At 42.4% G+C, this 14,338-nt stretch overlaps 1 protein-coding gene across 1 annotated transcript in view; it reads left to right on the forward strand.

The window, feature by feature from the left end:
- The window catches only part of EXOC4 (exocyst complex component 4), a 348,756-nt gene that overhangs the window by 47,010 nt on the left and 287,408 nt on the right, over positions 1-14,338 (forward strand). Inside the window, exons 6-7 of the mRNA XM_083858929.1 lie at positions 5,098-5,341; positions 11,021-11,198. Of these exons, the coding sequence (XP_083715055.1) occupies positions 5,098-5,341; positions 11,021-11,198 (422 nt within the window). The remainder of the gene's footprint in view (positions 1-5,097; positions 5,342-11,020; positions 11,199-14,338) is intronic.

The following is a 14,338-nucleotide window of genomic DNA, read 5'->3' on the forward strand; positions in this document are numbered from 1 at the left end:
CATGGGCACAGCCTGTTCCTGTGCCTTTAGGATTTCCTTCTAGAAGGATGTCCAACCTTCCTGGACTCCTCTGCCCTCCAGGACAGGCTCCTAAGGGAGTCTCAGCCAAACTCCTGGACAGGTCCAGTCTGCCAGTCCAAGGTGGCAGAGCTGCTTTCCCCCCACATCCTTCCAAAAATCAAAGCTGGGAATAACTTCGGGATCCCAAAGAATAACAAAGTTATTCATATTCCCAGTTTAGGAGTGCAGTTCTGAGCCTCACATTCAGTGTCACTCAGCTCTGCACAGAGCAGGGAGACAAAAACAAATCCTTTCCCTGCTGAAGACCAAGGACAACTTTCAGGCCCAAAAGCACAAACAAGGGTGGAATAAAGAGAGAAACAAGAAGGATAACCTGAAGCTTCATAACCTGAAGCTGGAATTGGACAATTAGACCTCAATATGCAAATGGACCAAAACTTATAAAAGTGTGAGACCTCGTGACAATTTGTCCATTTTGTGACCATTTTGTGTCCACCTTGGGTGTAGCCCTGGCCAGGCTCTTGTCCTGCCCAAGGTGTATCCTAAAGGCCTTTTAATAAATCTCCACTTTATTCTCTGGCTCTGTCCAGTCTCTGTTCCAGCTCAGCCTTCTCAAGGCATCACCTGGGCCAAATCTTTGTGGCCAAACAGCCCTTTGATGACATTAAATGGCACCAGAGGATGTTTGAGGTGTGAAAGACACAAGGAAAGGACAATCATCAGTTACCCAGGGTTGGGATCTTGGCACATCTCACAGATCAATGGGGCCCCAAAGCTACCCAGGGCTCCTGTTTAATGGGGACAATGTGCAGGGAACACACTGAAAACAGGTTTCACATAAATTTATCAAACAGCCAGATCTGACAGAGCCTCCAGACCCGTGTGCAGCTCCCAGATATCGAATTGTTCACTTTGCTCTTGTTTGGGAGAGATGTAAATCGATGTCCTGACTATTTGAGGCTTGCTGGAAATTGGTTTGCTCTTTGGAAAATGGCAGAGTGTTTCTCTCAGTGTGCTGGCAGAGTTCTCAGCAAGATTGCTGCTTTTACTCCTCTTAAATGCTGTCCTCACATTTGGCTACAGCTCCCATTTCCTCCCTCTTCGGTGTTCATTGTGTGATATTAAGAATAATTTACAAGCTGTTTACAGAGGGGCTGCAGCCTCATGATGGGACCTTGTTCTCTGTGAGGCTGGGAAATATCTACACTGAACTCAGAAAAATTAGATATTTAGGGTTTGGGGTTTTTTAAAGAATAGGTTAAACCTTTCATCCTGTAGCATTTCCAGTTTTTTTTGTTTGTTTGTTTGTTTTTGTTTTTTTGTTTTTTTTTTTTTTTTTTTTGTGGGTTTTTTTTGTTTTGTTTTTTTTTTGTTTTGTTTTTTTTTGTTTTGTTTTTTTGTTTTTTTGTGTTTTTTTGTTGTTTTGTTTTGTTTTGTTTTGTTTTGTTTTGTTTTGTTTTGTTTTGTTTTGTTTTGTTTTCACAGCTCTGGTTCCAAAGAGCTCATTTTCTGTGCCTGAGTTTTGCTGTGGGTTTTGGAGGATAACAAATAACAATAACAGAGTGGGCAGAGACCAGGACTGGAGTCACAAAGTCCTTGGCAACTCTGTGGGGTGAAAGGTCTGTGATGGAGCAGAGCTTTGAGCAGGGATAGTTCTGCATCCAGTTGTTAAATTCCAAATTGGTGTTTGAAATGTCTTTTTATTATCCTTGTGCTTTTTTTTTCTTTCTTTTTTTAAAAAAGTTATTTTGTTCTGGGTGTTTCTAGTTGCTTGTCCTGTAACTGGCTCACATTTAATTGAAAGAAGTGTGTGTGAGAGAGAAAAAAAACACTGTTTGATCTTCCTGATGTTCATTGTCAGAGGATCATGGAATAATTTGAAGTTGGAAGGGTCTTTTTAGAGTCATCCAGTCCAACCCCCCATCCATGGGCAGGGACATCTTCCACCATCCCAGGGTGTTCCAAGCTCTGTCCAAGCTGCCCTTGGACATTCCAGGGATCCAGGGGCAGCCACAGCTGCTCTGGCAATTCCAGCCCAGGCAGGAATTCCCAATTCCCAATCTCCCATCCAGCCCTGCCCTGTGGCAGTGGGAAGCCATTCCCTGTGTCCTGTCCCTGTCCCCAGTCCCTCTGCAGCTCTCCTGGAGCCCCTTTAGGCTCTGGAATGTTCTGGAAGCTCTCCCTGGATCCTTCCCTTCTCCAGGGGAACATTCCCAGCTCTCCCAGCCTGGATTCCTGGGAACATTCCCTGCTCCCTCTCCTCCAGAGCAGGATTCATTCTCATCTCATTCTCTCCTGCTGCTCTGGGTTCAAATGTGAGACCATGAGATCTGTGAGCTCAGTTTGAGCCCCAGGTGCAGAGTTTGGGATCACACTGCAGGAAAGGGGCACAGTTTGGGATCACACTGCAGGAAAGGTGCACAGTTTGGGATCACACTGCAGGGAAGGTGCAGAGTTTGGGATCACACTGCAGGGAAGGTGCAGAGTTTGGGATCACACTGCAGGAAAGATGCACAGTTTGGGATCACACTGCAGGAAAGGTACAGAGTTTGGGATCACAGTGCAGGAAAGGTGCACAGTTTGGGATCACACTGCAGGAAAGATGCACAGTTTGGGATCACACTGCAGGAAAGGTGCACAGTTTGGGATCACACTGCAGGAAAGGTACAGAGTTTGGGATCACACTGCAGGAAAGGTGCAGAGTTTGGGATCACACTGCAGGAAAGGTGCACAGTTTGGGATCACACTGCAGGAAAGGGGCACAGTTTGGGATCACACTGCAGGAAAGGGGCACAGTTTGGGATCACACTGCAGGAAAGGTGCAGAATTTGGGATCACACTGCAGGAAAGGTACAGAGTTTGGGATCACACTGCAGGAAGGGTACAGAGTCTGGGATCACACTGCAGGAAAGGGGCACAGTTTGGGATCACACTGCAGGAAAGGTGCACAGTTTGGGATCATTCTGCAGGAAAGGTGCACAGTTTGGGATCACACTGCAGGAAAGGTGCACAGTTTGGGATCACACTGCAGGAAAGGTGCACAGTTTGGGATCACACTGCAGGAAAGGGGCACAGTTTGGGATCACACTGCAGGAAAAAAGGAACCTCTTGATCAATCGAGCCTGAGATTGGTATAAACTGGCACTGAGAGGAGCGTTACCCATTTATTGTGATTATTTATAACTTGGCACCATCCTTGTGCTGTTGTTCTCTTGATCTTGCTCTAAGTTAGCTCCTCTGGTCAGAGCCCAGCTCCAGGCTGTGCCATTCCTCACTCCTGCCACGTTCCTTCCATCCTCCTGCTCGGATCTTTTGACATCCCTTCAGCTTCTTGGAAAAGTTTTGAAGGGAGAAAAATCTGTCGAGGAGTTGAAGCCATGGGAGTCATCTGTCACCCAGCAGCCTTTTCTAGAGCTCAGCCCCAGTCAGAGGAAACAGCCTTTGGGTTTTCATTTTGATCCAAGGATCTGGCGTGGTGGATGGCACAGAGGGGCTGTAGATCTTCCAAGATTCTTTTCATTCTGTTTGCCTCGCAAGCACTTAACTTCCCAGAAGTGTTTAAATATATTTATTAAATGTTTCACCCAGTCTTTAACAGAGCCACGCTTTTGTTGTTGCTGGGTGTTATCTGTAAATTAAGAAATGTTGCTTAATGAACCTCCTTAAAACGAGCAGAGTCTTCTCTCTCTTGCTTTCCCCATCCCCTGTCGCTTAGCAACAGGATTTCTCTCTTTTTTTCTCCCTTCAGGACCATGTCTGCACTATCCTCTCTTAATTCTTCTCACTTTACCCTTCTAGAAGCCTTGCTGGAAGATTTGAGTAACTTCATCAAGCCCTCGACAGACGTAATAAAGCAGAAAAAGATAAAATCAAACAATCAGTCACTTCGGCAGCGGAAACTTGGCTGAATTCATCAGCAGTCCCTTAAGCTTGATAGTGTTTGTAATGAAAATTCCTCTCTTGTGAGGAAAATAACAAGGAAAAAAAAACCAGCTGGGGAAGAAACTGAGTGGGTTTTAGCTCCTTGAAACCCATTCAGGGGATTTGTAGGGATATTTTAGGGATATCTCAATTGCACCAGACTTCCCTTATTTCCCAGCACAGAATTTGCACCATGAATTGTTCCTAAATCAATCCAGTGGATTTATGTCTGGGGAAACCCCCAAACAAACAGAAACATCCACTTCTTACCCCCAAAACCCAAATGTTTGTGGTTTCCTTGGTTGTTCCACGTGCTGGGAATTGTGTGGAGCCAGAGGAGCTCTTTGTGGTGCTTCTCCAGGAGGCTGATGTTGGGTTCTGTGGTTCCCATGCCTGAGATGTTTTGGTTTTCTGAAATTCTTTTCCCAGAGAATTTTCTGTAAACAGAAAACATTGTTTTGTAATTTTAACTTTGTTATTCATTCCTTTCCCTAGGAGGGACTTCTCTTCTCGATGTCCCTCTGGTCTGACCAATGTGATTGAAGATGTTTGCCTTTATTTCACTAATCAAATTGGTCTGTGTAAAATAGTATAAAAAGGAGACGCATCCCAAAAATAATAAAAAAAAGTGATTTTCAGCCTTCTGAAACTGTTGTTGTGGTGTAAAACAACCTCAGGGTTCAATTGCTAAAATCTGGGATTAAAATCTGTTGCAGTGTGAGATTTGAGCCTTCTGGAGCTCAAAGAGGACCCAGACGGGAGTTTTGTGGAGCCAGAGGAGCTCCTGTGCTGCTTCTCCAGGGGGCTGATGTTGGGTTCTGTGGTTCCATGTCTGAGATGTTTTGGTTTTCTGAAATTCTTTTCCCCGAGAATTTTCTGCAAACAAAAAAGATTTTTTTGTAATTGTAACTTTGTTATCCATTCCTTTTCCTAGGAGGGACTTCTGGATGTCCCTCTGGTCTGACCAATGTGATTGAAGGAGTTTGCCTTTGTTTCACCAATCAAATTGGTCTATATAGAATAGTATAAAAGGAGACACATCCCAAAATAAAAAAAGTGATTTTTCAGCCTTCTGAAACTCAGAGTCTGTGTTGTTGTGGTGTAAAACAGCATCGGGATTCAACTGATAAAATGTGGGATTAAAATCTGTTGCAGTGCGAGACTCGAGTCTTCTGGAGCTCAAAGAGGACCCAGACCTGGATCCAGAGGAGAACAGCCCTGTCTTCATGGGAATCCTCATCAAGGGCTTGGCCAAGCTGAAGAAAATCCCAGAGACAGTGAAAGCCATCCAGGATCGCCTGGAGCAGGAGCTCAAGCAGATTGTGAAACGTTCCACCACTCAGGTGGCTGATAATGGTTACCAGAGAGGGGAGAATGTGTCCCAGGAAAATCAGCCTAGGTAAGGGGATTTCAACTCTCAGCCCCTTGATTGCTAAAAAAGCCAAAAAAACTCAACCAACCAACCAAACAAACAAACAAAAACTCTAAAAAAATAGAGAAAATTCAGCTCGGTGATTATTTCCCAGGAAATACTAATATTTCCCAGGAAAGTCTGCCTGGGTAAGGGGATTTCAACTCTCAGCCCCTTGATGGCTGTAAAAAAATAAAATAATAATAATAATAATAATAATAATAATAAATACTAAAAAAAAAAAGAGAAAATGAGAAAATTCAGCTCAATGATTTGAGATATTTCCCAGGAAAATCAGCCTAGGTAAGGAGATTTCAATTTCCAGCCCCTTGATTGCTGCAAAAAAAACACCCCAAAAATCCTAAAACTTAAAGAGAAAATTCAGCTCGGTGATTATTTCTCAGGATCTGTTTCCCAGGAAATATGAATATTTTCCAGGAAAATTAACCTAGGTAAGGAGATTTCAACTTCCAGTCCCTTGATTGCTGCAAAGAAAACAACCAAAAAAAACCCAAACAAACAAAAAAACCCCAACAAACTGAAACAAAACAAAACAAAAAAGAACCCTAAAAAAAAAAGAGAAAATCCATCACGGTGATAATTTCCCAGGAAATACAAATATTTTCCAGGAAAATCAGTCTAGATAAGGATATTTCAACTCTTAGCCCCTCGATTTCTGTAAAAAAAAAAAAAATCCTAAAAAAAAAAGAGAAAAGGAGAAAATTCAGCTCGATGATTTGAGATATTTCCCAGGAAAATCAGCCTAGGTAAGGAGATTTCCACTCCCAGCCCCATTGATTGCTGTAAAAAAAGAAAAATAAATCCTAAAAAAAATTAGAACATGAGAAAATTCAGCTTGATGATTATTTCCCAGGAAATACTAATATTTCCCAGGAAAATCAGCCTGGGTAAGGAGATTTCAACTCTCAGCCCCTTGATGACTGTAAAAAAAATAAAATAATAATAAATCCTAAAAAAAAAAAAAAAAAGAGAAAATGTGAAAATTCAGCTAGGTGATTATTTCACAGGAAATATGAATATTTCCCAGGAAAATCAGCCTAGGTAAGGAGATTTCAACTCTCAGCCACTTGATTTCTGTAAAAAAAAAATCCTTAAAAAAAAGAGAAAATAAGAAAATTCAGCTCAGGGATTTCAAATATTTCCCAGGAAAATCAGCCTAGGTAAGGATATTTTAACTCGCAGCCCTTTGATTGCTGCAGGAAAAAAAAAAATTAAAAAAAAAAAAGCCCTAATTGATAATATGACTTGAAATGAGAAAATTCAGCTGGGTGATTTGGAGTGTAGCAGAGTCCAATTAAGCTGATGCAGGTGCAAAAGCTTTGAAATCATGTATGGAACTAATTCTTATCACCAATTCTATGGCCAAGTCTCTGGATTGTTTTGCAGCCCCATTTCTGTTAATAGCAAAGTGTGGAAGCCAACTGAGCTCTGTGTTTGTGCTGCTCCTCAGAATTCACTGCAACTGGTCTTTGGAACAAAAAGATTCCAGCAGGAACCTCTTCCAGCTGAAATGTTCATCTCCAGTGTCATGATCATTATCCAAAGGGAATTAATATCAGAAAATTCAAGTGTGCATCTTCATGGTGTGCAGTGTTTGTAGGGGAAAATACTCCCAAGAAAAACATTCAGCTTGATAAAGTCTCTTTTTTTTTTTTAATTCCTCTCATTAGCACTGCTGTGGAAACAATTCCATTTTGAAGAATTTGTCGTGATAACTCAGTGAAAAGGAGCTTTTTTTAGATGGGTCAGAAAGCAGAATTTTAGTTTTTGATGCCGGGAGTGTAACATATTCTTGACACTTGTTTTATGAACCAGTCTGGAGAGGTTGTTTGTGGCTCCTGCTTGTCTGTTAGAACTGATAAATCGGATCAGATCATATATCAATGCCATTAACCTGCCCAGAGGGTTGAGTGAGGCACAGAAAGGTTTAATGGCTTTTGGCATCTGTTGGAGACTGTGAACCTTTAAGATGCTCATATTCTAAAGCCATGGAAAAGTGTCTTGAATTCCTGTTGAATACAGACATAATTAAAGCTGGTTCTAAACCTAAATCACACGTGAAGTTTACAGCAAGCAGGTGAATTCATTTCTATTGAAAAGAATAAATTACAGTGTGGAAGGGTGTCCCCACCCCTTTAATTAACTTCAGTTTTAAATCAAAGCTCAGACACTTCCCTGCTGTCAGGGGAAAAATAAATCTGAACAACAAGAGCTCCGTGAGACCCAAAATTTGAGCACAAAGCAGTGCCCAAAACTGCTGAAATGTTCATTGGGTTCTCAGATGATCCTTGAGGTCCCTTCCAACCCAAACCATTGGGGAAATTCTGGTGTAATTCCTTTTGAGACTCCATTGCAATGATTATTTTCAGCCCCTCTTGTTGTACAAGAGAGAAATGATTTGTAGAACCTGCCAAAAAAGCTGCAGATCTGATATCAGCCACTGCTGATCTCATTCTTCTGATTTTTTCAATTTAATTCTCTTTTCCATGTAGGTTTGTGCAGCCACCTTTTACATTTGTGTACAAAAGTGTTCTTAATTACTCCCAAATTTTAAAACTCGATATTTTTCTGGTTTGTGATGACTCTCTGGGTGTTCTCTCAGATCCTCAGAGTTCCAGGAAGGGCAGGAGCAGGTTCCAAGGAGCTCCTTGTCCCTGGGGGAGGATAACTTTGAAAACTCTGCCTGAATCTCACCATGTTTTAGCTGAGCTCAGCTTTAAGTGCACAATTTAAAATTCTTAACTATTCTTCTTTTCATTCTTCTTCAATTCATCCGTTCAATCTTCTTCAATTCTTAAAGTTTTTCTTTAAATTCTTAATGGTTAAAATTATTGAACATTTTTAACATTTTAAAAATTTTAAAATTATTTAACATTTTGTGCTTGAAAGAAGTTTATGGAGAAAGGCTTAACTATATAGGATTTACCTCTGCCTTATCCTTAATTATTGGCTCATTTGTCACACCTTCACATTTAGAAATCCTTACCTGGGGTTGTGGAGGACAAAGTTGAGTTTCCTTGAGGTGCTGCTGCACAAACCTGTGGGATTCTCCTGAATTTTGGAGGAGTTTAGAATAACAATGTGGATGGTTCCCTATTTGAGGGACAGATTGATGGGACATTTTGGTCAGGAAACATTAAAAATCCAGTCTAAAAAAAGATGGGAAATTTAACACTTCTCCTCCTAAATCCTCTTGCTTGGATTCCATGTGCTTTTCCCTACATGTCCATATTATATTTTGATTTTTTCCTTCATCTCCAGGCTTTGAAATAAAAACAGGAATTATGTTCAGGGCACTCTCTGCTCCAACCCTATCCAGGCCAAATTTGGTTTTCAACCTTATTTAATTTATTTTTTTTTTTTTTTCTCATTGCCTGTGTCTCTTTTGAGTCACCTTCTTTCAAAAATGGCCTGAACAGATTTGTAGGACTTGTAGGGAAAAGAAAAATTAATATAAAATGTGCTGGCTAATCTGAAAACAGAGAGGTGTAGGAATACAATGATGAGAATGGAAAATGTACTTGAGGTGGCAGCTACTGACACTGGAATGTGGATCTGGGGGATTTTATGTCCATAGGGGAACAAGGAGACATCAGAATTTCAAACAAAAAAGTGTGGTATTATCTTAGTAATGGCTCCATAAACAAATTGATAATGTGAGATCAGGCTCACACTAATGAGATGAGAATAAAATGAACTTGTCCAACTCTCCAGGTGGTTCAGTTCTGCCAAAATGGTCTTTCCTGGGGCAGCAAAGAGCTGCAGGGATAACTGAGCTCCTCTTTGCCATGGGATGTTGGTGGAAGCTGAGAGCATTTTCTCAGTGGTACAGAATTAATTTGGTTCCATAATCTCACATTTTTTTAGCATTTTCTGCTATTCTGAGTTATGAAGAAAAGGGATACACACACAATTTATTGGGTTTTGTTTGAAGGGGTATCTTGGTTCCAGTGGCTCTGTTTTTGAGTTGAGAAGGTCATTAATTAATTCAGAGGGATGGAGCCAGGCTGGGAGAGCTGGAAGGAGAAGGGAAGGATCCAGGGAGAGCTTCCAGAACATTCCAGGGCCTAAAGGGGCTCCAGGAGAGCTGCAGAGGGACTGGGGACAGGGACAGGACACAGGGAATGGCTTCCCACTGCCACAGGGCAGGGCTGGATGGGAGATTGGGAATTGGGAATTCCTGCCTGGGCTGGAATTGCCAGAGAATCCCTGGAATGTCCAAGGAAGGATTGGAGCCCCCTGGGATCATGGAATTGTCCCTGGAATGAGCTCTGAGGTCCCTTCCCACCCAAACTGCTCCTGGCATTCTGGGATTTGGGACACTCAGAATCCATCCCGAGGGGTTTGGATGGGAAATGGGGAGAGAAAAGAGAGGGAAAGGGAAGGGAGACCCTTCATGGATTCCTGAGATTCCAAGTGAAGCCCCTCAGTGCATTGATTTCTTGGAGAGGAGATGGATCCAATGTCAGGCTGGGAGAGCTGGGAATTGCCAGCCTGGAGAAGGGAAGGATCCAGGGAGAGCTTCCAGAACATTCCAGGGCCTCAAGGGGCTCCAGGAGAGCTGCAGAGGGACTGGGGACAGGGACAGGACACAGGGAATGGCTTCAGATTGGAAAAGGGGAGATTTGGATGGGATCTTGGGAAGGAATTCCTGCCTGGGCTGGAATTGCCAGAGAATCCCTGAATTCCTGGAATGTCCAAGGCCAGGTTGAACATTGGGGCTTGGATCACTCTGGGACAGTGGGAGGTGTCCCCAAAGCCATTTCCCTGTTCCTGTAAACACTGAAGCAGCTCCAGCTCCTGCCCTTGGGGATCTCAGCTTCTGCTGGGCAGACTTGGAGCATGTGGTGGCTCCAAAGCTGCTGCAGGAAATGTGATGGAGCCTGTCTGTCAGAGCTACAAGTCCTAACATATGGATTTGGGAAGTGTGATCCTCACGTTTTGCTGGGGTGACGTGGGGACTCGAGCTGCTCATTAAACGCCCGTGAACTCCAATGGGATTTTTCTCTTTTCTCAAACAGTAAAAAGTGTGATGGCTCTGCCTCACCACAAACTGTTGCAAAGGTGCTTTAATTGTGATAATTGGGCAGTAAGGAGCTCTAAGAGCAAGTACAATGCAGTAGATTTAGATGATGTTATAGGTATAAAAATTAGAGGAGTAAAATCATGGCAAGTGATGAGGGTTGGTATTTTAGCTTTCTGATATTTCCTGTGGTTTGAAACCTGCCATATTAATTTAAGAACTCAAAAATAATTCCTTTTACCCCATTTGTGTGGGTAAGTCAGCTTTTATTGCCTTGAGACTCATACTTTTTCCTGGGGGAAGAGCAGGTTGTTTCCCTCCCTGCCTGCAGCTCTACCTGGGGTCCCACAATGGGCTCTAAATGACTGTGGAGTTATTAATGGTTTTGTCTTCCCTGTAACCCTAAAAAGGACATTTTAAAGTGAGCAATGCTGATATGGGCAAGGGAGTGAGAAGAAATATCCTCAAGTACTTTCGGATACCAAACCTGAGCTGAAATGAACCTACAAAGAGGTTTTGTGACTTCAGCACGTCACAAAACAAGACACAAAACCACAATGCCCTGTCCCCCCCTGCCCTGGAACATTCCAGAAGCTGAGCAGGGCTTTTCCTCTGGTCCCCAGGTTGCTGCTGGAGCTGCTGGAGCTGCTCTTTGACAAATTCAACGCTGTGGCTGCTGCACATTCAGTGGTGCTGGGCCACCTGCAGCAGACTGTGGCCTCCCCCTGCAGCCAACACGATGGGGACATCAAACTCTACGACATGGTGGACGTGTGGGTGAAGATCCAGGATGTCCTGCAGGTAAGAATCCCTCAGCTGGGCACTTTTCCACCCTTTAGAACCAAGCTCAGCAGTGCTGGGATTTATCTTTAGGGGTTTTTTGGGAAGTGGCCACGTTTACAACAGATTGTAAAACTCCAAAGAGTTTAAATATCAGCAGAAAAAAAAAATAATAATAAAAAAAATTCCTGTGGATTCGTCCTTATGGTGTTTGGAAAGGTTGATTCCTTTTGCCTACCAAGTGATTTATCAGCAGCTTTCAAAGTGACATTTTTGTTCTGTGTTACCATGTCATGCCTGTCTTATAAAGTGTCACAGCTCTAATGGCTTGTCTTCTGCTGTCATTATGGCTGGGTTTAGGCAGCTCAGACACTTTGCTGCCGGCGTGTTTGCAGCAAATTCTTATTTGATTCTTCCTCTGAACTGCAAGAGACTAAAGCTGTACCTTGCTCAGGCTTTATTCAGGTGCTGTTCCTCTCAGCCAGGGATGTGAGGCTCTCATCTGTCTCCTGTCTGTTCTCTCATTCTTGCTCTCTTAGTCTGGTTACTGTCAGACTAAACACATGTTTAATATATATTTTTATTTATTTATTTGGAGATTATTTTATCCACGGATGTGGAATTTCACCTGGCATGGGATAGAGTAGGGCAAAGGAGTGAACCTGGCATTATTTACAGGAGAAGAAAGGATTTATTTTATTTATGTTGGTCATTCCAGCTCTGGTGATGGAAAATACTCTCTGCCTCCTGCCCTAACTCACTTTTTTACTTTGTAGCTGTTGCTCTGCAGGATTTTTTGACTGTGCAGTGATGGAGATTTTTTTCCTTACACAAATATCCCCACATTGTGCATGGAATGAATTGAAATCCTTGCCCATGATCAATGTGAAGTGTGAACCTTCAATCCCCTGCACTGACTCCTCACCCACATATTTATCTTTCTAGAGGAATTATAATTAAAGAAATCTCAATCATTTTTCTTCATTCCACAAACTTGCAGCTCCCTTCAATCCTCTTCCTGCAAAAATTTGCTTGGAAATGTCCAGGCAGAGGTTCATGAGGGGTTTTCTGAACAACAGGGTGTCACACAATTGAAGTGAGAATAAAGAAATGAAGAATAAAAAGGGAAGAATTCAATTTAAGGATATGTGGAATGGGTTTGGAATTGGGAATCTGCATCTCCCTGTCATCCACGAGGTCCAGAAAAACTTTGAGCTTTGAGTTCTGCAGATTTTGCTGCAGAAAGACAAAACCTTTGGGGTAAGAACCCTCCAAAGATTGTTCCCTCAGTGAAGCAGAACATCAAGGCTGGATATTCCTGTTCTTTGTGGGAGTTTGGGGTGGGTTCAGCTCTGAGTGTGGTGAAATTTTGAGTGACTCCTTTTGGCTGCTCCTGGACAAGGTTGATGGAACTCAAAGCCTGTGGAGGCATGAAGAGCCCTGAGGAGTGAAAATGGGGCTGGGGAGACAATCTTGGTCTGTCCAAGATCTGTGAGAAAAGTCTGCCAAGAAAAAAAAACAACACAACAAGCCTCTTGGAAAGGTTTTCATTGTTCTTGAGTGTCAGGGGGAGTCAGAAAAGCTTCCAGAAGAAGCTTTTACAATGCATAAAAACAGCCACTTTAAGATCCATAATCTCTTGCTGGTTTAAGGTAAGAAATGAGCCTTGACTGGCATGAAAGGGAGGAAATGCTGCATTTCTTTGTTCAAAATCTTGGGGGTGTTTGTACCTTAGTTCCTCTGGAGTGGCTTAAAATATTTTTACCTTGGAGTGTAAGAAAACCTTTGATCCCAAAGCTTAAATTATCTCTGGCCTGATTTTCTGAGTCAGGAGAATTTTTGGAGAGGGGATCTTAACATTTGCAGCAGGGGGAGCAGAAAATTCAGTTTTTAAAAGTGTTTAAAGCTATTGGGGGAGGCTGAAAACTTGGAGCAAGAAGTTCAGGGAAGGGATGGAATTCCTTCAAATCCCAATGAATGGAGTTTGGTCACCACAGTGAGTGCAGTTCACAGAAATAATAATATTCTGTGCATTGTGCATCTCTGCCTGTGAAATTCCTTGCAGTAAGGTTATTTCTCCATCTCTGTCCAAAAAACAGGTAAAATTGGGGGTTGTGTGGAAGGAGTTGTTTCCTGCAGCTCCTTTTTGGAGCTGGATTTCTGAATAACAACTCCATCTATATACAACAGCAATAATTCCCTCCTAACTGCACTCTGGTGTAGTGTGAGAGGTGCCTCAGTGCTCAGCTACAAAACATGCAGATATTTAATATTTTTTGACCTTCTCTGAGAATGGAGGAATAACACAGAAGACAGAGTGACCTTTTCCAGTTGGTTGTGGAGTGCTAGAAAACAAATCAAAAAACAAAAGCAGTTTATCAAACTATTAAGAGCAGCCTTGTTCAGGGAAAAAAAAAAAAAAACAAACAAACAAAAAAAAACCAACAACTGTTTGAAGTTATTATTTCTTTGTCTTATAGCCCTTGGTCATGTTGTTCCATCAGTGGGAGAAATTTGTTTAGATTTTAACTTGAAATTTGGCATTTTGTGTGGAGCTAATTGAGCTCTTCACTGCAGGAGTGGGTGGAACATCCTCCTGAACACCCTCATTAATGTAGGATCAAGGTTTTGGCTGGAGAGAACTGAGAGCTGATGTGAGTGGTTGTGTCAGGATAAATTTTGAGGTTTTCTGGGACAATTCAGGGTCATACAGAACTGTTGAGATGAATCCAGAGGTTCCTCTCTGCTCTGGGGCCAGGCTGGAAGAGCTGGGAATGTTCTCCTGGAGAAGAGAAAGCTCCAGGGGGAATTTCCAGCACATTCCAGGACCTAAAGAGGCTCCAGGAGAAGCTGGAATTTGGGAAAAGTCTGGAGGGACAGGACACAGGGAATGCTGCAGGACTCAGATGAAGCTTCCAATGACTTGTCCTGTTCAGCCTGGAGCTGTTTGCCTCCAAGGAAAAAAAAAATCTTCTTTCTCAGCTGTGAATTTTGTCGTCGATGATTCTCAGGTTTTTTTGGGGTCTGTATTTTTCTCCCTCCCACAGAAAAGAGAAAAAATCACACATATTTTCTCTGGGCCATAAATCTTTAGCAGGCTCTCTGCTGAGAAAGACACTGACAACTAATATGTTCCTTTTTTTGGTTTTATTTTTTTTTTT

The sequence above is a fragment of the Zosterops lateralis genome, assembly GCF_965231275.1.
Source record: "Zosterops lateralis genome assembly, chromosome: 4".
Lineage (NCBI taxonomy): Eukaryota > Metazoa > Chordata > Aves > Passeriformes > Zosteropidae > Zosterops > Zosterops lateralis.